We start from the raw sequence: 25,000 nt of genomic DNA, 5'->3' as shown, positions 1-25,000 counted from the left end.
CTGTTCTCCCACTTGAGAGTTCTCCGGACCCACTTCACTTTATATTTTCCCATACTAGGAGTGAGCGCGCGCGTTTGGGCCCAAATCATGGCACCTCTCCCTAGGGTTCTCCCATCACAACTTTACTCGCGTAATACAGCCTCAATCTATTTTATGTTCTTTTATCCTGCCAGGATTATACCCATCAGAAGTCACTACAAATGAAGCCAAGTATACAATTGATCGTAGTCAGACTGATTGTATTGATGTCCCAATTTGTATAGATCTAATATTGATCTCCAAATGATTATATATCAATTTGTGGTATGTTTCTGCCAATCGGATGGTGATATAGAAATATGGTTGATTAAATATTACTACATGTTACGGATACGGCTACTGCTGATCGGACTCCTCATCACCATCAAGCTCCTCCTCGTCCTTCTGCTGCTGTTGCTGCTGCTGCTGCAATCTTCGCGATTTCTCAACATCCATCGCCTCGTGGATCATCTTCAGAGCCTTCTCGTTGGCCTGCGCAGATCCCCGCAAAGTAAACAAGCGCTCGCTCTCGTCAGCAGACTCCTTAGCAATGGAAATTCGCGAACCACTAGTTCGACGGATATTCTGGATCTTGGTACCGCCCTTGCCAATAATACACCCAACCAGGTCGGACGGGATAGAGATCTGCCTCTCAACCTCCTCGCCTGCCTCTGGGGCCGCCCCCGTAGTCGCCAACACATTATGATGCGCGACGGCAGCGGAAGGAGCACCACCACCACCGGAAGTGCCAACCCGGTTAGCCGGGTTGTAGGGAATCGAGCCGGTGGCGCGGTCCCAGTCCTCCAAGAGGCACCGGGCAATCTCCCACAGCGCGCTTCGAATGGCGTCGGGCGTGCCCTGGACCTCTACGATGCGCTCGGTCGACTGCGGGAGCGGCTCTTTAGACGCAACCATGCGCACCTTGCACGTCTCCTGGATCGACTTGATCTTGCTGCCCTGGCGACCAATGACGGTGCCCATCTGCTGGTGCGCAACAAGCAGCCGCACTGTGGTCGACCCGGCCGGCGGAGGCGGCGACAGCGCGTGAACGTAGTGCCCGCTCGGGGGGCTGTCGACGAGCGCCTGGGCGACCATGCCGTAGGCCTTGGTCACGCCCTCGAGCGTGCCGCTGACCGTCATGATCCGCTCCTGGGCGCCCGGCACCGGCGAAGAAACGCCTGCCTTGACGCCTGTCTGCTCTCGCAGCTCGGCGACGTTCTTGCCCGACTTGCCAATGATGGCGCCGGCCTCCTTGGTCGTCACAAGGGCCCGCAGCAAAAACGCCGTCGAGGCCAGCTCCGAGTCGGGAACGCGCGGAATTGGCGCGTCAAAAGTGGCCTCTTCGGGATGAGGCTGGTTCTCGGTAGTCGTCGTTGTCATGGTCATCAAAAAATAAATAAATCTGCCAAAATAAATAAAGAGACTTTGATATTGCGGGCTGAGTGGCGGGTTATAAAAAATGGACGGTGATCAACGGATAAAAATAATAATTTCGGGTGGAACAAAGTGAGCAATTGAAAAAATGGAACAATTGAACTGAGGTTTGGGGATCAGTTGGTTTGGAAGGGGGAGTGGTGGATGAGTGTGGTTCGGTTTGGATGATGTGGGTGTAGAAAGGATGGAGTTTCTCTTCTCTGTCGTGACAATGAATTGAAGAAGGCAAGGGGCGTGGCCCAAATGAGGAGGCGGGACCCACTGACTAACTGATTACGCACCACCAAAATGTTTGCTGACTCATCATTCTTTTGGCTTACGATATATATACCAATGGACCGCATGGAATAAATTCTCTGGTTACGTTACGCGGTATTGTAACAGTGGTGTGCTTGGCATTATTGGTATATATTGTTGTAGTAGATTAGGTGCTAACCGAGATCTGGTCTGTCACCACATTCCAGACCCTCCACGCGTCTCACGAAATCTGTAGCAATACATATTCTGTACTTTCAAAGCTTATGAGATGTGTAGTTCACGTTTCATGCTCATTCCACTACGCATTACGTACATTGTTATGGATTAGTCTTGAGCTCCCCATATCTCCGCGTAGCGGAGCCCCAGGGGGGTTTGGGGGGACTGGTCCCCCCAATTACAAACTACGTAGGGTACACACCAGGTCGAAGACGTATTCGTGGGCCAGCCCTCGAGCTCCCGTGGCTCCGCTTCGCGGAGAATAAGTTTACCAATGGTCGTGGAGGGCATATGGGTTAGGGAATGGTGTGGAGCCGCAGCACGTGCGGCACGTGGTGGGGCGCGCGCGCACGCCGGGAGAGAGACAATGAGCGATAACCCATCGCCTGCCATTCACCTTTGATGCAGGTAATAGCGCTGTAGATAAAGCGAATGCCAGGATGGATACCAGCAAAGCGTCGATGGCCAGGCGCTCGCCGAGCATCTTAGTGACAGATGCACGTGTGGGGAACCACCGGTCGGCTCCATTTGTCCGCAAGGGCCAGCAGGCTCCGGATCAGAGGAAAGGAAACAAAAAGGGCTACACGAGATCCTCGAGCCCTCCAAGCCAGCGGCTGAGTGCGGGACCCATGAACCCCCAGGCCCATGGCCACTTTTCCCGGTTCGATCCCATATCGATAGACAACCTGCTCTCTGATGTCAGTGAGATCCCTTCGGCCCAGCGGAGACTGCCTCCCCAGGCTCATCTGAGGCTCCGCCAGGCGGGGATAACATCGCCTAGCACTAGCCGGACCGGCGTTACGTCTAGTAGTGCTGCTCCTTTGTCAGGTGCTGCTACGGCCAGCGGAAGACGCAATAGCATCCCCATGCGCCTCAAACCAAACATCCCGAGCCGCACGACTAAACTGTCGGAAAAACTAGTCCTCATCCCCGAGGAGGGATCGCCGCTGTTCAAGTTTGAGGACGAAGACGAGGAAGACCACCCTCCTAAAGTGTCTGAAGACATTGACCGAGTAGACAACTTCCCCCGTAGATCGTACGCCGAGCGGATGCCCAAAGAGCGCAGGACAGAAAAGTTCCCCCGCGTCACGGCGTACTGTGTGGCCGACGGCATCAGGCTCAATGCCGCTGCCGCGTTCCTCAGGGGAGCCCACAAGATCCGGCCGCGTATCTACGACGAAGCGCTGTTTGCGCCGTACTACCTGCCATTGCTTCCCGGAGATGACGATAACGGCGTCAGAGTGTCGCGTGTAAAGAGCAGTCCCGGGGGGATTGCGCTTCTCGAGCGGCTCATCAACCGGTCGGAGCAAGGGGATCATCATTATGAGTATTTTTCTGGCCTGGAGACGCCGAGCCAGGGCGGAAGCGAGGCCCACGATGGGTGGACGGCCGAAAACGAAGAGTTTGATCCGTCTGAACCGCAAGATTTCACTCCACCGCGTACTAGCGGGTGGGAGGCTCGCGAAGAGGAAACTCCCCAAGTTATAGCACACCATCCAGACCCCGAGGAAGTGTCTGATCCCGTTATTGTGCCTTCAATTGAGGACGCTCAGAGGCAGGAGGAGGCATCGCAGGCGGCCCGCGAGGAAGAAGAGCGCGAACAGGCCGAGGAGGATGCCAATGAGCACGAACGTAAGCGCCAGCAGCGCCATGCCGCCGTTGAAGACCTCAAACACGCGGAGATGTACATATTTGCATACGGCGTTATCGTCTTTTGGAACTTCACTGAGCGCCAGGAGAAGGATGTGCTGGCCGATCTGACTTTTGCTCGAGTGCCTGTCATCCCCACCGAAGACGACGATCCGTTAGAGATCCAGGAGAGCCAGATGCGCCCTCTGGTTGTGCGTCCCATCCACGATCAGGACATCGAGACGGAGGAGATGCATTTTGTGTACGCACCAGACACGCTCAAGCCGAGAATTTACAACGACATGATTACGCTGAAATCGGGCGATCATATGATTAAGCTGGCGATGTCGCATGCAATTGCCCAGTCAACCAAGCTGAGCCGGTTCGAGGCGCGTATGGACGTAAACATGCACGACGTCAAGCATGTTCCGCGTATGCTTGCGCTTACTGGTAAGCTGGGCCTCAAGCGAGAAGAAGTTCTTAAGATATCCGGCAAGTTATTTAAGCTTCGAGTCGATGTCAATCTGAGCTCAAACGTCTTGGATACCCCTGAGTTCTTCTGGGAGGACGAGCCTTCGCTGAATCCGTTATACACCGCGGTGCGGGAGTACCTGGAGATTGAGCAGCGGATTTTGGTTATTAACGAGCGGTGTAAGGTGTTCCTGGAGCTCACTGATATCATCGCCGACTCTATTGCCGAGTCGAACATGGTCCGGATTACGTGGATCATTATTATTTTGATTGCTTTGTCACTGGGTGTGTCCAGTTTAGAAATTGCCCTGCGATACACCATTCTCAGCAAGTAATAGAGCAGCAAATGCTACACTTATCAGCATCAGTAAATGCTATGTTTGTCAGCCATCAGACTACAATTGTACAAGGCATCAGCAACTACTTCAGCAAATACTACACATCAGCAAATACTATAATTGTCAGCAAGTCTTCAGCAAGCACTCCAATTGCCAGCAGGTCATGAGGATCATACAGGTAACTACAATACAAAAAAATAAGCCTATGGAGCTATATACGGCTGTTCCAGCGTAAGCCGGAGGATAAGCAGAGACCGCAGCAGCCCCAACATGGTGACGAAGGATGCCAGTCCCACGGGGACCACTGCAAACACGGCAATGTTATACAGGTCGACAGAACGGGTCTTTTTCTCCAGCGCCAGGTTCGACGTGACAAAGTTCTGTATAATGTACGCTACAGTGAGAATGCACGACACGAGGATCCACACGTGCAATAGATAAGTGCGATCCGGCGAGAGGATCGAATGCAATGCCTGGGTCATGGCGATGTTGAGCGTCGAGCACGAGAGGACCCGAAGAATGGCCGCCGGCGACGAGTAGGTCACGATCCACCGTACCATGAGCCCATCTACGACGGAGTATGAGAGATACCCACTGACGATACACCAGATGCCGGCCATAAACAGCTCGGAGGACCGCACAGAGGTGATGGGGCGCGGATCATTGTTCTGCTGAATCTGCCATGCCTCATAGAGGCAATTCCACATGCCCAGGACGCTCGGGAGGACGGCGAGGCCGCGGGAGAGCGCCAGGATCGTTTGCAGGCGTTCGTGGACAAACCGCAACGCCAGAATCTTTATGCTCGGGGGATTATGGTGGTGGTGGCGGTGCTCTGACGACCGCCGCGAGCCACTCCGGCGCGGGTAGGGCGGCGGATCGTCATCTGGCTCAGGCGGAGTCTCGTTCCGTCTATTCATTGAGCCCGTCGCACTGATAACGCTTGGATGGGTTGTCTTTGCCTGGTGCGTTGGTGTGCCCTTTTTTCATATGTCCCCCCTTATCCCCGCGTATGTGTCAGTATGTTGCAGTATTTATCAGCACATGTGTCTCACGGCTATGCACCTCGCCTAATGCGGAACTCCTATCTACTCATTGGCTATTAAATACTGCTGGAATTGTATATTTTAACCTTAATGTGGTATCAGCTTAGTATTAGTTCATACTATTATTTACTGTTGTATACATATGTATTTTCCACATGACCATGGTAATACGTAATATAGGCATCTATTTCGAGGGCCAGCCCTCGAGCTCCCGTAGTGGGGGCCCTGCCCCCCAAATCCCGGGTAAGCAGATGCCGAACAGCTGGTCAAACTGGTCCATTCAGAATAGAGTAAAAAAATAGTCCGGTAGTTTCAACAAATCCATTCAACTGCAAATAGCAATAGAAAATCCACTTCGTGGTCTAATTGGTGGTAGCTCAGGGGGTGAACACTCCACAGCTTCAATTGACTTGGGGGCCAGCCCCCAAACCCCCGTAGCTCCGCTTTGCGGAGGCCCCCAATGAATCAATGACCTCAGCGCCTCAGGGGGGTTTGGGGGGGGGGGGGGGGGGGGACTGGTCCCCCATTACAGTAGTACTAGCAGTATAGCCGGCGATCCATTGACGATTGGGATGTGAAATGGCAGATTCTAATTGATTACGCTATTGATTATTTCTTAGCACCATATCGCTGAACAACCTTACCGTCTGGAATAGTGAAGAAGACAGCTGGCTTGTCTGGCCCACCGTAAGCCTTGTCAAGTCGGTAGTAGCCCTTTCGCTCGAACTGAATGATAGCTCCGTCCTCGAGGTCCTTGATATTGAGGTCAGCAAGACCGAGACTGTGGAACTCGGTCTCTGGGGTGAGGTAGTCTTCGAAAGACTCGCCCTCCTCGATCTTCTCCTTGGTAATAAGGTGGTCGAAATCAACAAGATCAACAGGAGTGACATCCTCAGTATCAGCCAACCAAGTAAGCTTCTTCTCGGTCTTTCTGAAGTCGCCCTCGAGGTGGATCTTAGCATCAATGGAGGTAACCTTGCCGTCGGCAGTGTGGATCTTCTCAACGATCGCGTTACCCCAGTCCATGAGAGTGAACTCCTCGCCCTCCTTAAGCGTAAGAGCGTCCTCCTGGTCCAAAAAGACGGTCGGCGAGTAGACAACGGTCTTGTTGCCCAGGTCAGCGTTCTTCTTGTGTCGCGGTCGCTGCTCCTTAACGGTCTCAGTGACACCAGCGAGGGTGACCTTGACCACGTCCTTGCTGATGACAGCAGTGTGCCGGGCAACAGCTGGATCGATGATCTTCTTGTTGGTGGCCCAGATGGAGCTCCAATCCAAGTTGAGAATGTTCTTGGATGGGCCTTGGGCAATGATGAAGCTCTGGAGACCCTCAACGGTCATACCTCGTCGTCGCACACCTCGCACGGTTGGGAATCGTGGGTCGTCCCAGCCCTTAACTCGGCCAGTGTCAACGAACCACTGGAGCTTTCGCTTACTCAAAAGAGTTCGCACGAAGTTGATTCGGCTGAAGTCCCAGATGTGCACCTTTCGCAGCTTGAGCGCCTTGAGCATCCACTCGTACTGGGCGTTTCGGTCCCGGTACTCGGTGGTTCGCAGCGCGTGGGTGACACCTTCAAGCGCGTCGACAATTGGCACGCAGAAGTCGTAAGTCGGGTAGATCTTCCACAGGTCGCCGGTTCGGTGGTGTGGGGTCGTGTTGCATCGGTAGACGACTGGGTCTCGCAGGGTCTTGTTGGGGGCATCCACCGAGATCTTGGCACGCAGGCAGTTCTTGAGACCCTCCTCAGTGGCATTGGCCATCTCCTCAGTGAAAATCCTCAGGTTCTCCTCGACGGATCGGTCTCGTCGCTCGGAGGCAATACCCTCGCCTCGCTCCTCTCGCATCTTCTCCTGCGGAGTGTCGTCGCAGTAGGCCAGGCCGTCCTTGATCATCTGGACAGCATAATCGTACATCTCCTTGAAGTAGTCAGAGGAGTGGGAGACCTTGTCGCCCTTAATACCGAGCAGAGAGAGGTCCTCGACAATGGACTCCTCGAACTCGACCTTCTCCTTGCTTGGGTTGGTGTCGTCGAACCGGATGATGAGCTTACCCTTGTACATTCGGGCGAAGTACTGGTTGAGAATGGCAGCCTTGGCGTGGCCAATGTGGAGGTACCCACTTGGCTCTGGAGGGAATCGAGTAACGACCTTGCCCTCCTCAGCATCAATGAGGTCAATGTCGAACGAAGCCTTGGAGTTCTCCTTCTTCTGGCCCTGCTTGGCGCTCTTTCGCAACTCGTTCAGGTCCTTATTGAACACCTCGACCGACCCACCAAAGAATCGGCACTGATCCAGAGTCTTGTACCATCGGCCTACGTTGATGAAAGTTCCGCTCTTGATGGCAGCGGCGACGACTGGGTTGGCCCGCAGGACACCCCAGACAGCCACATCAGCCACAGTTGGCTCGTACCCATCGAGGAAGGATCGGAAGTTGAGGTAGGCCTCGAGCTTCTCCAAGGCTGGGGTCAGCTTCTTGAAGTCCTTAACGGAGAGGGACTCAAATGCGAACGCGATCCATTCATCAGCGACCTTGGATGGCTTGAGGTCACCGGAGAACTTGGCGGCAAGCTCGTTGAGGACAGCAACAGCTCCGTGAACGGTACCGCTCTCGCCGGTCAGCACAACGGCGGTCTCTGGGTCGCCCTTCTTGACGGCTGGCTCGTCTACGAGCTTGAGCTTAATTGGAGAGGTTGGCTCGTCCGCGTTGACAATGGCGGCAGCGATCAAAGGCGAGTATCCAACTAGTGGAGCCTTGGCGGCAATAGTCAAAGTGTACCCCATTTTTTAGGTGTATGTCGATGATGATCTGACCAAAATTTCAATTTTTTTTCAGTTTTCACTTTCTACTTGGGATGTCACCGCAACACCACCACTATGCAATTAGCGGAAGACAACAAATCCAAAGGATCTTTTATAGATTTTATATACTGATAGGATAAATCAATGACTGAATGAATATCTGTGATTTCGATGCTATATCTCCGGTTTTTAGCCGATCCATTTAGCCGCCGTAGTCATCGGCCTCAATGGGGACGCCGTCCCAGCTGGTGAGACTCATGTTGGCGAACGTAACTTTACGGGTACTTAACTGGAGTGCGGCTCACGTGTGTCTCATAGGCTTATCTTCATCGAAAGTCTCGGGCCAACGGTATATTTAAATAGTGCATTGTGCTAGAATAGGAGTGTTTGTAAAAGTGTGGTGGATTTATATGGATTTTAGTTACATGGCTGCAGTCAAATACTCTGTACGAATTACTGGGGTAAGAACGAAGTCAAGACACCTGGAATTACTTCAACTAAGGGGACTGTACATATTACCGAACTATATAACCCAAATTTAACTCTCTAGCTAGTGAGCTAATCAATCGGCATGTAATAGTATTGAACCGCTAATTTACTTTGTTTTGGTCGAATATGGGTAAATGGGCTCACTTGGAACGTATGTATTCGAGGGCCAGCCCTCGAGCTCCCGAAGTTGGGGGCTCTGCCCCCAAACCCCCGTCAACCAGATCTCCGCGTAGCCGAGCCCCAAGGGGGGGGGGGGGGGGTCTTCCAAGTACCACTAGTAGCAGAGTGCTATTCGAGGCCAGCCCTCGAGCTCCTGAAGTTCTTATGAGATGCCTGTTATATGTATCGGCGGATAGAGTATACCATTGCTATCAAGCCAATGTACCAATAACCTTAGCCCATAATATAACAATTTCGCCAGTAAACGAGCTGCCGCGCGGCGTATAACCCACTTATAAATTAACCAAAGATAAATACGACCGAATTAATTAATGGGAGATCACTTCAACATGGCGGGGAGCGACTTTTCACCAACCAACCGAAGACGACCAGCTAAGAGGAGATGTCAGATCTGGACGAGGATTTGCTGGCACTGGCCGGCGCCGCAGAGGAATCCAGCGGGGAAGAAGATACCGTGGCGAAGCCGTCCAAACGGGCCAAGAGCTCCTCGAAACCAAACAAACGAGCCAGGCGCGACGAGTTTTCCGACGACGAAGAGCCCAGCGGCGACGATGACGAAGACGACTTTGAAATTGACGCAGACGAAGAAGACGAAGAAGATAACGAGCCGGCAATTAAGAACCCCTACCCCTTGGAAGGTAAATACACAGATGAAGATGATCGAGACAGGCTGCTGGCATTGCCTGAGATCGAGCGGGAGAACATCCTCTACGAGCGGTCGCAAGAGATGGAGAAGTACCGACAGCGGGAGTACCTTGCGCAGCGAGCGAAGCAAAGAAAGAAGCAGGAGGAGGCTCTGAAGCGTAAGAGCACGCGAGCGCGAGACGCCTCCACAACGGGCAAGAAGTCTTCGCAGCTCTCTGAGCTCAAGAAACGCAGGGAGGAGAAGCAGTCGCGGTCAAAGCGCCGAGAGCAGGGCCTGGATGTTGGCTATGAGCACGAATCCAGCGAAAGCGAAGAGGAGGAGGAAGCTGGTGGATCAGAATACGAAGAAGGAGCCGTTGAGTGGGCTGAGAGCGCCCCAAAGGTGGCCAAGGAGGTGGATATCACCGAGCTAAACAATTTAAAATGGGGTCGGTCGCAGTTGTCCAAATTCTGCCACTATCCTGGGTTTGAGGATGCCATCTCTGGATGCTATGTTAAGGTGAACATGGGCTTTGATCGGGAAACGCAGCAGGAGGTGTACCGAGTCTTCCAGGTCAAAGATGTGGTGATGACAAATAAACCATACAGTCTGCTGAATCGTAAGGTGGACATGCTTTTGCGGGTTGCGCGGGGCACCCGGGAGCAGCAGATTGACATGAATGTGTGTTCTGACCGATCCATCACAGACAAGGAATTGGCGCGTTGGAAGGAGGACTTGAACAGTGACCATCTGTCTATTCCTTCGGTGCGGAAGCTGGAGCGCAAGTATAAAGAGCTTAAAGAGTTCCTGGAGCACCAGCTGACGTCCGAGGAGCTCAATGAGGTGATCAAGAAGCGGCAGAAGTATGGTGGTGGTATCACCTCGAACGCAGTGGTGGAGAAGGCATCGCTGCAGGAGAGGCGGCTTATTGCCCTGGAGAGCAACAATTTCGACGAGGTGAGGGCGATTGATGCCAAGTTGCAGTCTATTGACGCCCAGCTATCGCGATCGAAACGTCAGTCGCAGGAGCAGCAGGATCGATTGGCCAAGGTCAACGAGCGTAACAGACGTACAAATTTGGACGAGATTCGAAAGGCCGAGATCCAGAACAACCAGGCGAGAAGGAGGGCCGAGAAGGAGAAGTCTACTGCGGATCCGTTTAGCCGGCTGCGAACCAGTGCTCGGATGTTCTACGAGTCGCGTTCTAACAGTGTCACCCCGGCTCCTGATAGTGCTGCTACACAGCAGGAAGAGGACGAAAAGCTGAGGGACGCCAGCCCTGCCACGATTACAAGACGCAAGATGAAGCGATTGGACGATGTGATTGCGGCGTTGGACATTAGCCTTGACATTCAGGTTTAACCAAATCCTCAGGTGTATTTTAATTTATTCAATTCACTCAACTGAACGAGATCTTTGAGATCAATGAACTATTTTTTGAACGAATTATAGCTGTAACTATCCGTTATTCGGGCACCTAGGCCAGCGCACACGCTTCTTTTACCAAATCCATTTCTTGACCCATGCAGAGTTAGAACAGTTAGCAGTGTTCAAGGTATTATCAATTGTCTTAATAAATAGGCATTAGCTTATCTAGGGTGCTTATTACTCTACCGATCACCGATTGCTATATCACGGTACTAAACAGAACCATGCAAGCCGAGAATTAAATTCAAGAATTGGTATGAACATTTTTGATGGTACTTAAATACCGAGAGTCTCTCATAGAAGTATAGCACAGAGCACCACTAATACCAATGTTTCGGCTGGTTTCACTAATTACATCCGTATCTACCGGTTCCTCAGTCAGTGTTAAGCCGGCGGATGGATCGGTGAAGGAGGCGGTGTCCCAACATCACTTAAAGTCCAGGGACCCACCCCTGGGACACCACGTTGCGCAACATAGGCACGATGACACAAGACGAAGGCGCATCTCCACAAGAACAAGTCCTCGAGGCAGTCCGACGGAACAATGTGGATCTGTTGAAAGAGGTTCTTGCCAAGGTGAACGACGTGACGAAGACCGCCGAGTTGATTAATGGGGCCAGGGATCCCGTGGGGAATTCGCCGTTGCATCTTGGAGGAATGAACGGCTCAGGTAAGTTCTCTTCTTTTTTTTTCCTGGTTTTTGGGGGTGGTGAGTTGCTAATAAGTAGATGATGCTGTGGACTTGATTTTGGACCAGGAGGGGGTGGAAGTTGACCCAGTGAACCGGATCGATGGGGACACCCCGCTACATCTGGCCGTGAAATATAGCAAGGACGAGCCGGAGCACGGCCTTTATATGGTTGAGATGTTCATAGAAGCAGGCAGCGATCCGCGGATACGCAACAAGAACGGAGTAAAGCCAATTGAATTGGCCGACAAGCAGAACAGTGAGTTGATCCACCTGCTACAGTCTGCGGAGTTTGCATTGAACGTCGACGTCCAGGAGGATGAGGATGAAGATGAGGAGGAAGGCGAAGGAGAAGAAAGTGGTAGCAGTAGCGCAACTGATTCTGCGTAAAATAGAACACACATTAGGTGGGTCAATGTAGAGTTTTTTTTTTATGAACCGAATCATTTTCAAGCCCGTAGATTGTGTTATGAACGGTGATCTTTACTACCCATTAGATAGGACAGTCATAATAGGGTAACGCAACCATCATGGCGTTATCTATAGTTGAGATGGAGAGATGGAGAGATGGGGAGATGGGGAGATGGGCTACAAAGGGAAATCATCAGGAGCAGTGGGTACCCAGTTCCCCAGCACTTTGTAGAGTTGCTGCTTGATTTCCTGGCGCTTGGCTGAGTGTCTCTTCTTCCATTCAATATAAGACGAAGTGTCGATTTTCTGCCGTTTTGCAGAATGCCCCGCATGCAGGGCAATTGCTGTAAACCAGAGGGAATGGCGTGAAAGAATACTCTGTCCTTTTCCAGTAAAAGGCTTTGCGCCCATTTTTACTCCATTAAGCACGACTTCGTGTATCTTATTCCCTGATGAAAGCTTGGAGTTTATGTAGATGATACTCGATGGACAGGGAGAGTGCTCAGGTTTCCTGGCATGCGCAAACTCGAGCGAAGTCGCGGTGACATCGAAGTACGATTGGTTTGACTTCAGAAGAGAATTATCACATGAAAATCGCGTTCTGAACGCGCGAGTGGTATCCTTTTCGAGGTACTTTGACTCAGGAATGGTGAGCGTAGATATGAAGAAATTAGTAGCAGATATAAGTACTTCAGTTGCGCCTAGCAGCAGCGAGCTGAATTGTTTAATGGCAAGCTTATCGCTGCATGATTTCGAGAAGGTAACAGGGCTGTCGCGACGCCCAGGCTTTGTACGGACTACTCCCACATGGAAGAAGTGGTCCCTTCCCCTGATTACTGCATGTTGGCCGTTTTCGTGGCCAATTGCGTCAATCTCGCGGGTCCAGGTATCATTTGCTTCATCGAACCCGGAGCTAGTGAGTCCCATGGATGCATCTCCGCACGGAGCTTCTGAGATATACAGGTGGAACTTGACTCCATCTTTCACTTGGTACTTGTTATCCGTGAGATGATCAAGGTACTTCAAATCACCAGCCTCAATACGTTCTAATAAATACCGATTGAGCGCTCGGATGGCCAGGATTTCGGCGTGACAGTCATGCAGGACTTTGCCGTTGGCCAGTTTTAACTTGTCATTTGGAGTTGCTTTCAGCCCTGTCGTCACGCACACGCATTCAAGTTCTCCGTTGAGTTCGACGACAAATCCGGCCAGCACCGTCCACTCCTGTTGTCCGTTGGACTTTACCAGCGGCTTGCCCTTTTTCGGCAGCTTGCCATACGTTTCCAGCACAGCGCGAGCTATCTCATCACCCATCAACACAAACTATTATCAACGGTTCACACGATCTGATTAACGGTTGACAAATTTGATTGATAAATATATATGTACAAAAAAAAATAGGATAATATTCAAAAGAGCGTGAGAATGATCAAACGGCGCGGGAAAACATCATAATAAATTTGCGCCGCGCCATGTAGTCGTGTATCTCAAATATCGAGATATCAAAAGTTACCAAATAGTGGCTATCACAAAATAAAATAAAAGATAAAGCTTATCGATTATCTCCTGTGTCGCATTACGCTGCCGACAATGGCTGCGCCTAACGCTACGAGGCCGCCCACGATAGCAATGCCAACCAGACCCTCACGTGAAAGCTTATCCTCAATGGCCTGTCTCAATCCGATAACCTGGTGGTTATTAGGCTCAATCTCCAAAAGAATATCACAGTACTTTCGCGCATTGGTGTAGTCCCCAAGCTTGAACGACCCAATCGAGAGATAATAAAGCACCTCTCGGCGTCTCTGGGGGGCGTCCTTAAACAGCTCCGTCAGCATTCTGACTCCCTCCTGCTGGTCAGGCACCCTGGCGGACCGGATGAGCCCCCACGCGTAATTGAATCTAGTTTGCAGCGACACATACTGGCCCTCCTCCCTGTATTTTTTCCGCAGCACTTCAAGCTCAGCAGCCGACAGGGGTCTATTCTATCTTAGCATTGTCATCAGCCCGCATTCGGTATACCTACTGGTTTACTGCCTCTAGCGTTGGAAGATACGATTCTTTGGACATTTTGGGTAACTGTAGAGAGTGTGGCAACGGTTCTTTTGCTTGTGATATCGGGGTTCAAACTTGGCTAATTAACAAGAATGTGTAATTCAGCGAATATTAGGCCGGCCATCCGGCAATGAGAGTTGTTCGAGGGCTGGCCCTCGAACAACACTCTCGGCTATGAATTGCCGCCTCGAAGAGGCCAACAGATGCAGTGTCGTGGCGGAGTGCAGGGAGCCGCATACGCCGCACTTATCGATATTCTTTGTACTCTGACACGGGCGAGATCGAGTCTCGAACACGCAAACCACGCGTCCGATTTCGTTTAGACCTTTGTTGCCGCTCATCAGAAGCTGTACAGGGTAATCGGCGACGTGGAATGGATACAACGAAGCCAATGTGACAAAGTGTAATGGATGAAAAGAATTTGAAATACGTACCTTTCTTGTAAAAATGGTCGTAGGAGGAAAAGAGGAATGGACATGCATCGTGAGTCGCATTGATGCACTGTACATATGGGAGACATGCTGGCTTATGCGGCTTCGGGGGCCTCGAATGCCTGGAATGGCAAAAATAGCCATCACCCATGAAGTGATGGCTGTTGCAGCCGGCCCGTATCGTCGGCTACGTATGTAGGTACATTACGTATCCTTTCCCCTAGACAGGACTACAGATATGTGCTTTTCGTGCCGCCAAGCCACCCCTTTGTTGACGGGGAGAAGGCTACCAAATGCACAGCAAGACGCGTGAAATGAAGTGAAGGGTGGATGCAACGCACATGGATTGTATGCGGAGTCACTCCTCGAGGCTCGAGCTGCGTACATGTTCCGCAAGGCTGCCGTAACGTAATGTATTTTACATCTGCGATTAGCAAAAATCGAGCGGTGGCCCTGCCAGAAGATCGAGGACTACCAAAAGGTCAAAGACCAATGGAGGTCGAGGAATATAACCTACCAGATCTAGGGTGCACGGTTAATGTTACTCGATTAGACACTGATGGTTAGTCGCAGACATTGTCGACTCTCGAGCCACTGTTTGGTAGGTCCCTATACACAAAGCGAGCATCAAACGGATAAAACGGGTATCCAGCAGCAAGGAACAACCGAGACTGTGGTCATAGCAGCGAGACACGATGCTCTCCATACTCCCGCCGGCCATACCATCCAGTCCCCGCTAGTCTTTTTTTTTATTTTTTACAATGGCGCAACTATCTGTGTTCTAACAACATTAACCACGACTTGCCTCATGGATACATGGATATTATCTCGTCGCTAATAATAGGCGACGCATGGGCCATTCTCGAACGATATCATATGTAAAAAAGCAACCGTGACACACCCTCACTCACATCTAACGCGAAATCACATCACATCACTCTCTCCGCACCAGGTGGGTGTGTGTAGTTTTGACTGGTTGCTGCAAACAATCATATGAGTGGAGAAACCGGCCCACCGTAAAAAAAAAAAAAAAAAATAGGGACGGGGTCCCTTCATGTCCTCTGCTGCCTTTTGGCTGCTGCTTATTCCCGTTTTGAGATTCGTACATCCACCTGACCCCCTTTCGAGTTCTCCACAGCCCTTCGCATCATACATCCTCGAGGCCCTCGGTTTTTCCCCTGCCCCAAGGGCCCACCATTGCAAATCTCTGCCCACTTCCCCGCTCTCATACACACCCATCACCATCGCCACCACCACCAAATATTTGGGTCGCTCAAAACGCGTAGGAATAATAGTTGGGGCAGTGATTTCTTACTCAAAACTCGGCGGTGAGCCTCGGCAGTGTGGCGTGGTGTATGATCTCCGGGGGGAGAGATGGTAGGGTTGCATGAAGCAGCGCACGAGAGGTTGAGACGGCTGGTCGGATGCGAGACAGGAGGGCAGATCAGTTCGTGGGAAAGGGTATCAGATTGCATGCGGACCAGGGCGATAAGGATTTGATGATGCCTCGAGGGCGAGAGGAGACACGAAGGAGGCCGAGAACGAACGACATTTATATATCGCCCCTCTTCCCTCTTTTCCCCCCTCTGTTTTGCTTTACTTGGAATACCCTTTTTCTTTGCAGAAGCACACATTATCCAAGTAGATTGTGCGGTTATCCGAATATCGCACGAGGTTATTAATCTACATTAGGCGCGTTGCATTAAAAGAGGAGGGCAATACGCATCAAGTCGTATTATATATTACATTAAAGGGTCCTCCTCTTCGACACCCTTATTATTCTATATCCGGTATTCGGCTATTCCATTGAGTATTTGAGGAATTTCGAGTACTTGATTGATACGTTCGATTGGCGAATTTCGAATATTTGGCCAATAAGTTTGAGTATTTGAAGAATAATTTCGAGTATTTGACGAATAAGTTTGAGGATTTGACGAATAATTTCGAGTATTTGACGAATAAGTTCGAGTAATTTGGGCGAATATTTGGTGGAGTGAATACCTAATAGGCGAACACTTGGTAAACGAATACTTAATAGGCAAACACTTGGTAAGCGAATACTTGGTAAAAAATTATCAACGAATACTTAGTGGAGCGCATAATCGCCAAGGCTGGTTGGAGATGACAATGAATACTTCGCCAATGAACACCTCGCCAATGAATACGTCGCCGTCGCCCCTAAAACCCCGGCTCAGGGCAAGCATTTCAGGCCCCCCAAACCAATCCGGGGTCAGTGGCGGCAAACATAGCAGCCTCAGCAACGCCTCGCTGCTGCGCTCCTACACCATCAACTACCCCATCCAGGAGGTCCCGGGCGACATGCACGTCCCACCAGAACAAGCGCCGCTTATTCCGGCCCCCAGCTCGATCGTCATGAAAAAATACGCCACCTCCGTCGACGAGCGAAACTTCCTCACCGTCTACGAGTACATGGTCAACAACCAGTGGGTCATCTGGGACTACTTTACGGGCTACGTGCACCTGACAGGGTTGTGGAAGGCCATTGGCAACTCCAAAGCAGACATCGTCAAGCTCGTAGACAACTCACCCGATCTCGAGCCGGTCATCCGCCGCGTCCGCGGAGGGTTCCTCAAGATCCAAGGCACCTGGCTGCCGTTCAACGTCGCTAGAGCCCTGGCGTCCCGCACCTGCTTCCACATCCGCTACGCGCTGGTGCCCATCTTCGGAGCCGCGTTCCCCGACTCGTGCCTCAAGCCAGGCGAGCCCGGGTTCGGCCAGCTCCAGCTCAACCTGGTCGATCCAACCCGGCGGCGCCGCAAGCGCACTGCAGCAGCCGCACTGGAGGGCGGCGGTGGAGCCCACCCTGGCACGGCTGCTGCGGCTAAACGACGCAAGTCCGACGCGGTTGCGATTGCCCCGGCAACCGCGCGACTACACCGCCCGGGGGCATCGCGGCCCATGAGCGAGTCGCGCCGCAACACCATCGCCGGCAGTATGTATCTCGGGCGCATGGCGCCGTTACCGCGGCTGGAGGCCCCTGATGAGTGCGTCATTGAGTCGCCGTCCTCCTCTTCCGAGGACGAGGAGATGCAGCGCCGTGCGCGGGCCATGCGGCGTCCCAGGGCCAAGACGTTCAGCTACATCTCTCCGCCGCCGCTGCCGGAGAAGGTCAATTTCGCTGACGAGGTCAAGCTGGCCAATTCGCCGCACGAGTTCCTGGAGGTGCTCCAGGCGACACGCTCGCTGCAGCAGATTTCTGCCGGTTCGGCGGGGCGCCGTTGGAGCTTTGACCAGTCGGCTCTCGGCGGAGGGTTCGAGTGTGCTGGGCGGCTTTGGCGGTGGGACGGCAACCAGAACCTCAATGTTGTTGGCTACCGCGAGCCATTCACCACTTCCACCAATGTTCCGCGGACAATACCTACCAAGGACTACCCCCAAGATATGAAGCCTGATCTGGACAACGATCATCAGCCTCGCAAGTCCATTATGGACATTAGCGGCCTACTAACCTAACGAGATTTTATTTATCAGTACGAAGTTACGACTTGATGCCTTATTAATACACGTTCACTACCCCCATCTTCTCTAGTACTACCTGGTGTAATTGGGGGGACCAGTCCCCCCAAACCCCCCTTGGGCTCCCCTCCGCGGAGATATGGGGGGTCTGGGGGCAGAGCCCCCAGCTACGGGAGCTCGAGGGCTGGCCCTCGAATACAATTGTGTGGCAGTAATATATATAACTGGGTTACCAAACGGACACAAAATGCAGAATTCATACAAGCAGTGGCCGCTTTCTAGGACAGGCCTTCTTTCTATCCTTTATAAGTTCCTACAATTCAAAAGTGATCTCTATCTAGCGTATTGGTCCGATCAGACCCCTCTAGCTACTGATGATATTCCAGATCGATCAATACTCCGCTATTTGTGGTCTGAATGTTTGTTCGTTGACGTTGTAAAGTGGTATGGTAGATTAAGTCTATAATAATACAAGTCTAATGTTAGTGTTGCTCGCACGGAGCAGGTTACTCCTGGTTAGAGTTTTGCTTCGGGTCAAATAGGACCTTTGCCGCAACCATCGTGACAAAAAACAGCAGCAGCGGCAGGATGCCGGAGAACAAAAGGAATCGAATAGTTGGTTCGGTCGACATGTCTATCTCGTCGGATCTATATTGTTGAAATATATCCTAGTCAGACTGGTGATGTTGAACGCCAGCTGTTTTTTTTTGTTGAAAATGAAGCGTTGAGCTTGGTTGGTACGACTTGAAGTGAAGTGTAGGTCGAAGGAAGTGCAGTGCCCCTCCACTTTATATCCGAACCGTTTGAGGCTGTCTTAATTTGGCAGCCGCCCCCCATTCGGGACACTTCGGCAAAGCACGGCTTATCTATTGGCTGCCCCTCATGTTTTACATTCGTGATTATGTTTTACACTGCTTAGTTGCACTCTGTGACGCCCTGGAAGTTGTTCCCTCAGGTTCTAAGAGCCTACCTATAGAACAGCGAAGATGTCCCGGTTCTACTGTCGGAATCTTCAATTTCAACGTTTATATATGTATAAGTACTTATGCGTAGGTATCTGTTCACGACGTGACATGTGGGGTAACGCCTAAAATAGCGACAGTATCGTGCACTTTGAAATGCCATGTACTGTAGTATTTTCGCAGTTCTAGTGTAATAGAAGTTCTTAGTATTAGCGGTTTTTTACTCGGATTATTGGTAATAGTAGTCTCCAGTAGCGGTAAATAATCAGCCAGTTAAGTAAGACTTGGTAACGGTCGTCCGTTTATCCAGTTCGACTCCTTCGCCTTTGAGAGATCAAACAATATAAAGTACCGCTGCTCATGATTGGACTCTGCCATAGGCGAAAAATTGCTTTCCTTGTACCGTTCTCCACGATTATAGAGTTTACCTTATCACCGGTATTTGTAATGTACGCTATCCAAAACTGACTGCACACTACTGGCAGTCCTTAACTTGTTCACCTGTTGATCAAATTGAACTTCCTATAAATATTTCCAAATGTACCGGTGCTAATTTACTCCATGAATAAATTTAGGAACTGATGGCTTTGCCAGAATAGGCAAACTAATTAATGATCAAAGTCGCACAGTTGACACACAAAAAGGATTCGAAACATTGGTAGACCCATTATTTCCCCTTTTTTCAGCTATCTTTATTTTTCCTGGTACACGCATTTACAATATATACAATTGCTCAGACGTTGCACAATAATGGTTAAGCCAACCTACTGTTACTGTAAATGTCTTAAAACGGTAGAGTAAAAAAGGCACAAGAGGGCAAATAAGCTGAAATGCAAGTGTTCATTCTTAACAATGACAGCTTGCTCTATAACTGTGCGTAGGTGAATATCCTTTCACGGAAACGTGTTCCCAGATCCTAGGATCGCCCCAAACTGTGGTACGTCAGAGCTGTCAAACCTTAACAAACGGTAACAACCGGGTTTCCCGATCCTAAAGAACTGCCATACTTTTCGCCATTCCCCTTTTTGACTGAATATAGTCTATACATGTGCCGAATTGCCCTACAGTAGGTACATGATGAGTTCTTCCCGTCCCTGGCCGCCAACGGACTGATTACTGCGCATACCGGACGCAGGGGACGCGGCTGTGACATTGGGCATGCAGGCGCCGCGCATACCTCTCAAGCTGAAATAGGCAACTAGATATGCAACATCGAGAGATGAGAACAGCGTAGATGGACCACCATTGTAAGGGCACCACGGTCAAGGAACTTTTCCTCGGAAGGCCCCCAGACTATCCCTTGTTGGTTATTCCCTGAGATGATTGACACCATGACTATTACTCGTCCCGACGAATTGTCAAGGCTGAAAGGTTTACGCTTAATCTAGCAAAGGTGTCTCTGTTATGGTGGCAGTGTCAGATCGTCTCCGGCTCCTTGCACGTTTCCGGAATGATATCATACAGCGCAGAAGAACAAGCAAGCCCTGTGCCTCCTGGATTATATGGTGTTCGTCTTGCTAGGATATATACTACCATGTAGCCGCTCAAATAGTTTACTCCCCTCCGTGGTATCTAAATCAAAAATGACGCATGTCTTTCGAAAACATGATTTCAAAGTTCTCTTTGGTGGTGAGGGCATTGCAGAAGACTATAGATTATATGCCCCGGCACCGCCAAACCCGAACTCCAACCCGCAGAATCCGGGAGTCTTTGGCATAGAGGGCAGCTACACCTACTACCAACATTCACGATACGAGGTCAAGCCCGGCGCAGTGTTTTCCCCGTCGACTGTCGAAGCAGTGAACGCAGTGTTCTGGCCGCTCATCTCAGTTATTCTCTTCATCACATTGCTGCTCATCTACTGGATTGAGCGAGCTGAAAACCCTCGGGAGACTCCATCACTCCTGCCGCGAACTACAAAATTCACATCATATCAAAAGCATAAAACAAGCGAATAATAACGATAGACAATAAATTTTTTGTCATGCTTGTACGGGTCACTGGTGCAGTTTTAGACTTGGATGGTTGTAGACATGGCTGGAGAAATGGCGCTTTCAGTTCGCCGTCTGCCTTCCCGCTCCAGTGGCGGTGGGTCGTCTGGAGCAGGCGAATCAGACGTAACGACGAGCGGGCTGACAAGACCTTTACTCTCGATAAAGTCGCTACTTCGCACTCTGCTGGGATCAGCTTCGTAGTACTCGTCTATAATTGGATGTAGAAGAACCGTCTGGTTCTTAATCGTCAGCATAGTATTTGTAGGGATCGTAATCCAGTCATTACGCTCAAACGTTAGCGGCTCACTCGCAACCATAATAATATCCTGGCCTCGGTCCCGCCGCTCCATCTTATACTGACCGGGAGCGTACTCAAAGAACCGGGTTCCACTGGAGAAATGCAAGGAGGCCGCCTCTTCGGTACTCGAAGTCACATATCGCGACACGACAACCGAGTCGCCATCTGTAACAGCAAAGTTCATCAGACTAGGTTCGGCATTCTCACCATTAGCCTCCTTCGTCCAGTCCTTAAGATACTCAATTGTCTTAAGGAGCGCTTTGCGCAGCATTTCAGGTGCAAAGGACCCAGTCGCACCGCTCGGATCACAGCCAAGTTCGTCTAGACACTCCAAAAAGAGCGCAAACGCCCATTCGGAGTCGGTGCCACCCTGGACGAACAGAAAGTACTTGTCGCGAATATGCTGCGACAGCTTACGCTTGATCAGCGAGAACCCGGAAATGTGGCCATTGTGCATAAACATAAGGGAGTGGTACACAAACGGGTGGCAGTTGGTCTCTGACAAGACTCCAGCTGTAGATGCCCGTACGTGGGCAAATACTAGCTCGCTCTTGGTCTTCTCTGCTAACCTCTCGAGGTTGAGGTTATTCCAGGCTGGTGTGATTGCACAGAACACGCATGGACCCTCAACTTCTGGGTCGAGAGAGTAATACCCAACACCAAAACCATCGCCATTAATTGGTCGACGCATATCTAGTCGCAGCCGGCTATCAAATGACTGGCTATTCAACTGTTAGTTCTCCGCAAAAAAAAAAGTGGCGATATACATACTTGATGATGGAGTGGGCTGGTCTCGTAAGCAAATGAGATAACAAAATGGGGTCTCGCCCCTTAAATATCAAAAACCTGCACATCTTGTCGCCTCGTAAATCTTGCCAGTAGAACCAAGAAAGGTACGTACAGTGGTGATGATATCAAATCAATATATGTGCATTGGTGACTTAGTTTTCGGAGGTCGCGCTGCGATCACGCAAGTGAGCCGCACCAGTGCGCAACGCGTCGTGCCGCTATTACGCCGTTATACGCGAACTTTCCGATAACTGTACTGTAAACGTAATATTTATTTTAGTCTCGGAGTATGTTATACATAAAAGAATTATCTTTCACTATTATGCCTTATAACGGTTAATACAGTAATAACAAATTGAGTCAGGGTATGGAAGTAGCCGGAGACTGCCCTACTGCGAAAGCGTTCTTACATCTTCCTTAGCGTTAGCTGAGACTTTCAATCAAGAATTATTCTTTATAGCGCTCTTACAGCTTCGAGCTTGTATTTTAGTTCCTCTAGTTGAGAATAAACCCAAGCTATAGTCAGTAACAATCGCATTGTAGAGAGGAGCACAATGTTGTGATTGTGCGAGTAGCACAGTGTGTTGTTTGCTGGAAGGCACTTTGACAAATACCGGCTTCCCGCCGCTTGAGACGAGGCAGCATGCCCTTTTCAGCTTATCATGACTGACATTAGTGGGCTGTATTCAACACCAGTAACGGGAAGGGGGGGGAGGGGAACCGTTTTTTATCCTGGGCATTGTGGATGCATACTCGATTAATATGCAGGCAGTTCCGATGCAGCACAAGCATAAGCAGAAGAAGCATTGAAGGTCTATCAAAATCTATGAATCCTTCTTCAAGTTGAATATAGCGTAAGGCAAAAAAGATCATGAATTGGTAACTTTCCGCAGGGGATAATGGCTGTCGGTTTGCTTGACTAGAGTTCGAGCAGTAACTATTTGACCGTGGAATTGAACACGAAAAGGCGATTCGCACACTTCGAGAATGGAATAGAATTGCTGAGTGCGTGATTAGGACAGTCTGGTAAGCATGCTGCTACGGTCACAGACTAATTGTCTCGATGGAAGACAAAATAATGCCCAATTTGAGCTGCTTTCTTGCAAGCATACGTATGATGATCAAAAAATCAAGCAACCTTAGGTTGGGGGTTGAAATTTTGGTCTAAGGAAGGCTGCCCGGGCGGTCCACGCAAAAGCATGACCTAAACGTTTTTCTTATTGCCAGCAAGTTCAACAGTCAATTCCTGAAGTTCTTCAAAACTATGAGATTTGTACTTCTTCAACAGCTAGCAGATTGTTTTGTTCCCCGCAGGATGTCCCACATATGCCATTCGGAGTTCGGCTTCCCAGATCATACCTTTTTAATGTTAATTTCAGCTAAATTTTACACCAACCGCGACAGGATCCTCAGTTAGAATCATGAACCGACATGACTGGTTCACAGCGCTTGAAAATTTTGTGGCTGTTGGAATCGCACAATGTTAGCTTCCAGACAAAATTGTCTAGGGTGCGAACAGGGTACGCAGAATATCAGAACGTAATAAGAATAACAACACCTCAAAGAGTATATGGGCAATTGCCTACAGCTACCTGATGTGTTGTCGATCAAACACGAAGTAATACCGGAGTGTTCACAATAGAAACGGTGAAGAAAAGGAAAAGAGAAACTAGAGGGTAAGGTGGCCTTATAATAGAGTAAATTTCAGGGGTAAGGGGGCGCATTCCGAGGAGTCTACCTCTTTGAGTCACCATCTGCATGGGTTCCCATTTTCAACGCGGGCGTTGCGGTAGGTCCTGGTGCTTTCTCCTCTGGCACCCAACATGAATGATCAATTGTTAATACTTTGTCCAGTGGAGGCTGGCAATGTTGTACTTCAGAGCTTGACTCAACATCTACAAGCACCTATCGATCCATTAAATGAGGCGATTGCATGCAATCACCTTATCTGCCAGCCTTAATTATATATACATGCAAGATGCATGCATTCACACGTGCATGAATGCATTGACACCAGATCGATTTGTCATGAAAATCCAATCACCTCCGCTTCGAACTCCCAGCGTTCGACTTTTAGTGCGGCTTCAGCCGCACGAGCCGCAACAATATGCGCGATAATGCACAATTGTTTCGTAGATAATGCACGAAAATGCATGCATGGACGGCAAAAAAGCTACAACACTCGCTGTTCCCGCGTTGTCTCCAACCGCGGTACTTGGACGAGCTCTCAGGTGCTTAACTGCTGCCGATCGAACGAGAGACGGTGTTGCCACCTGGATATGGTCGTAGCTGACTGCGTTAGCCCGGAATCGAACCGGGGGCTCATCGATGGCAACGATGAATTTTACCACTAAACCACTAACGCCAATGCTTCGAGCCGGATTCGAACCGACGATCTCGTCATTACTAGTGACGCGCCTTACCAACTTGGCCATCAAAGCTGCTACTGTTGAAAAAATTTTTTCGGGCACATTCAAGACGTGAAAGTGAGACAAGCCGCATGAGGCGCATGCGGCTTGTGAGCCGCATTTAGGAAAATCGAAAGCTTACACTTGAGTCGTACAAATGTGGCAAGAGGAGTCTGATAATTCTGTTAAAGGACTTCGCTTCAATAGAATCGCCTCCACGAAATGTACAACCAAACTCCGCTGTGGCCACCCATCACCTTGCTGAATACCTTAGGGAAGGTGTTGGAAAAGGTCATTCAAAAGCGGCTCGCCTACCTGGTTGAGGACAGGCTACCAGCCGAGCAATATGGCGGACGGCCCGGGTATTCAGCACCGGACGCAGTGATGAAGCTGGTTACTGATATCGACGAAAATGCCTGCCGGAAAAAACAGTCCTTCACTTCGATACTCGCTATTGATGTGAAAGGAGCCTTCGATAATGTGCAACGGGACACCCTGCTCTCCACTTTGGAGGACATGGGTGTTCCAACCGCAGCGCAGAGCTGGGTTTATCACTTTATGCATG

The 25,000-nt window shown here is 50.4% G+C and overlaps 10 protein-coding genes and 3 non-coding genes across 13 annotated transcripts; 4 read left to right on the top strand and 9 right to left on the bottom strand.

Moving 5' to 3' along the window:
* Positions 1–375: 375 nt before the first annotated feature.
* HEK2 (heterogeneous nuclear rnp K-like protein 2) lies at positions 376–1,398 on the bottom strand (the record flags this gene model as incomplete). Its single annotated transcript, XM_076687857.1, has 1 exon — positions 376–1,398. One exon carries the CDS (start codon positions 1,396–1,398, stop codon positions 376–378), a length of 1,023 nt encoding a protein of 340 aa, XP_076537919.1.
* A 968-nt stretch (positions 1,399–2,366) lies between these two features.
* Positions 2,367–4,361, top strand: RMD8 (Rmd8p; the record flags this gene model as incomplete). The annotated part of the gene is made up of 1 exon (XM_076687856.1): positions 2,367–4,361. One exon carries the CDS (start codon positions 2,367–2,369, stop codon positions 4,359–4,361), a length of 1,995 nt encoding a protein of 664 aa, XP_076537918.1.
* Positions 4,362–4,567: 206 nt separating this feature from the next.
* Positions 4,568–5,281, bottom strand: EOS1 (Eos1p; the record flags this gene model as incomplete). The annotated part of the gene is made up of 1 exon (XM_076687855.1): positions 4,568–5,281. One exon carries the CDS (start codon positions 5,279–5,281, stop codon positions 4,568–4,570), a length of 714 nt encoding a protein of 237 aa, XP_076537917.1.
* A 735-nt stretch (positions 5,282–6,016) lies between these two features.
* Positions 6,017–8,185, bottom strand: GUS1 (glutamate--tRNA ligase GUS1; the record flags this gene model as incomplete). Its single annotated transcript, XM_076687854.1, has 1 exon — positions 6,017–8,185. The coding sequence occupies one exon, from the start codon at positions 8,183–8,185 to the stop codon at positions 6,017–6,019; it is 2,169 nt and encodes a 722-aa protein (XP_076537916.1).
* A 1,069-nt stretch (positions 8,186–9,254) lies between these two features.
* RTF1 (RNA polymerase-associated protein) lies at positions 9,255–10,859 on the top strand (the record flags this gene model as incomplete). Its single annotated transcript, XM_076687853.1, has 1 exon — positions 9,255–10,859. The coding sequence occupies one exon, from the start codon at positions 9,255–9,257 to the stop codon at positions 10,857–10,859; it is 1,605 nt and encodes a 534-aa protein (XP_076537915.1).
* A 549-nt stretch (positions 10,860–11,408) lies between these two features.
* Positions 11,409–12,003, top strand: ANK1 (ankyrin repeat-containing protein ANK1; the record flags this gene model as incomplete). The annotated part of the gene is made up of 2 exons (XM_076687852.1): positions 11,409–11,595; positions 11,654–12,003. The coding sequence occupies 2 exons, from the start codon at positions 11,409–11,411 to the stop codon at positions 12,001–12,003; spliced, it is 537 nt and encodes a 178-aa protein (XP_076537914.1).
* Positions 12,004–12,201: 198 nt separating this feature from the next.
* On the bottom strand, positions 12,202–13,338 carry TAD1 (tRNA-specific adenosine deaminase; the record flags this gene model as incomplete). Its single annotated transcript, XM_076687851.1, has 1 exon — positions 12,202–13,338. One exon carries the CDS (start codon positions 13,336–13,338, stop codon positions 12,202–12,204), a length of 1,137 nt encoding a protein of 378 aa, XP_076537913.1.
* A 245-nt stretch (positions 13,339–13,583) lies between these two features.
* Positions 13,584–14,091, bottom strand: FIS1 (Fis1p; the record flags this gene model as incomplete). The annotated part of the gene is made up of 2 exons (XM_076687850.1): positions 13,584–14,001; positions 14,048–14,091. The coding sequence occupies 2 exons, from the start codon at positions 14,089–14,091 to the stop codon at positions 13,584–13,586; spliced, it is 462 nt and encodes a 153-aa protein (XP_076537912.1).
* A 2,573-nt stretch (positions 14,092–16,664) lies between these two features.
* Positions 16,665–17,981, top strand: XBP1 (Xbp1p; the record flags this gene model as incomplete). The annotated part of the gene is made up of 1 exon (XM_076687849.1): positions 16,665–17,981. One exon carries the CDS (start codon positions 16,665–16,667, stop codon positions 17,979–17,981), a length of 1,317 nt encoding a protein of 438 aa, XP_076537911.1.
* A 2,976-nt stretch (positions 17,982–20,957) lies between these two features.
* On the bottom strand, positions 20,958–22,092 carry DUG3 (glutamine amidotransferase subunit DUG3; the record flags this gene model as incomplete). The annotated part of the gene is made up of 2 exons (XM_076687848.1): positions 20,958–21,960; positions 22,010–22,092. 2 exons carry the CDS (start codon positions 22,090–22,092, stop codon positions 20,958–20,960), a joined length of 1,086 nt encoding a protein of 361 aa, XP_076537910.1.
* Positions 22,093–24,200: 2,108 nt separating this feature from the next.
* TRVA0_081S00133 lies at positions 24,201–24,319 on the bottom strand. The gene has a single exon (XR_013062105.1). It is a non-coding gene; the product is annotated as a ribosomal RNA (ribosomal RNA).
* A 2-nt stretch (positions 24,320–24,321) lies between these two features.
* Positions 24,322–24,392, bottom strand: tRNA-Gly(GCC). Its single transcript has one exon. It is a non-coding gene; the product is annotated as a tRNA-Gly (tRNA).
* Positions 24,393–24,395: 3 nt separating this feature from the next.
* tRNA-Thr(AGT) lies at positions 24,396–24,468 on the bottom strand. The gene has a single exon. It is a non-coding gene; the product is annotated as a tRNA-Thr (tRNA).
* Between the last annotated feature and the right edge of the window lie 532 nt (positions 24,469–25,000).

This window comes from Trichomonascus vanleenenianus, assembly GCF_965637985.1.
Source record: "Trichomonascus vanleenenianus strain CLIB 3782 genome assembly, contig: TRVA0_081S, whole genome shotgun sequence".
NCBI lineage: Eukaryota > Fungi > Ascomycota > Dipodascomycetes > Dipodascales > Trichomonascaceae > Blastobotrys > Blastobotrys vanleenenianus.
Note: the sequence above shows the minus strand (reverse complement) of the source record. Positions and strands in the feature narration are given on the sequence as shown.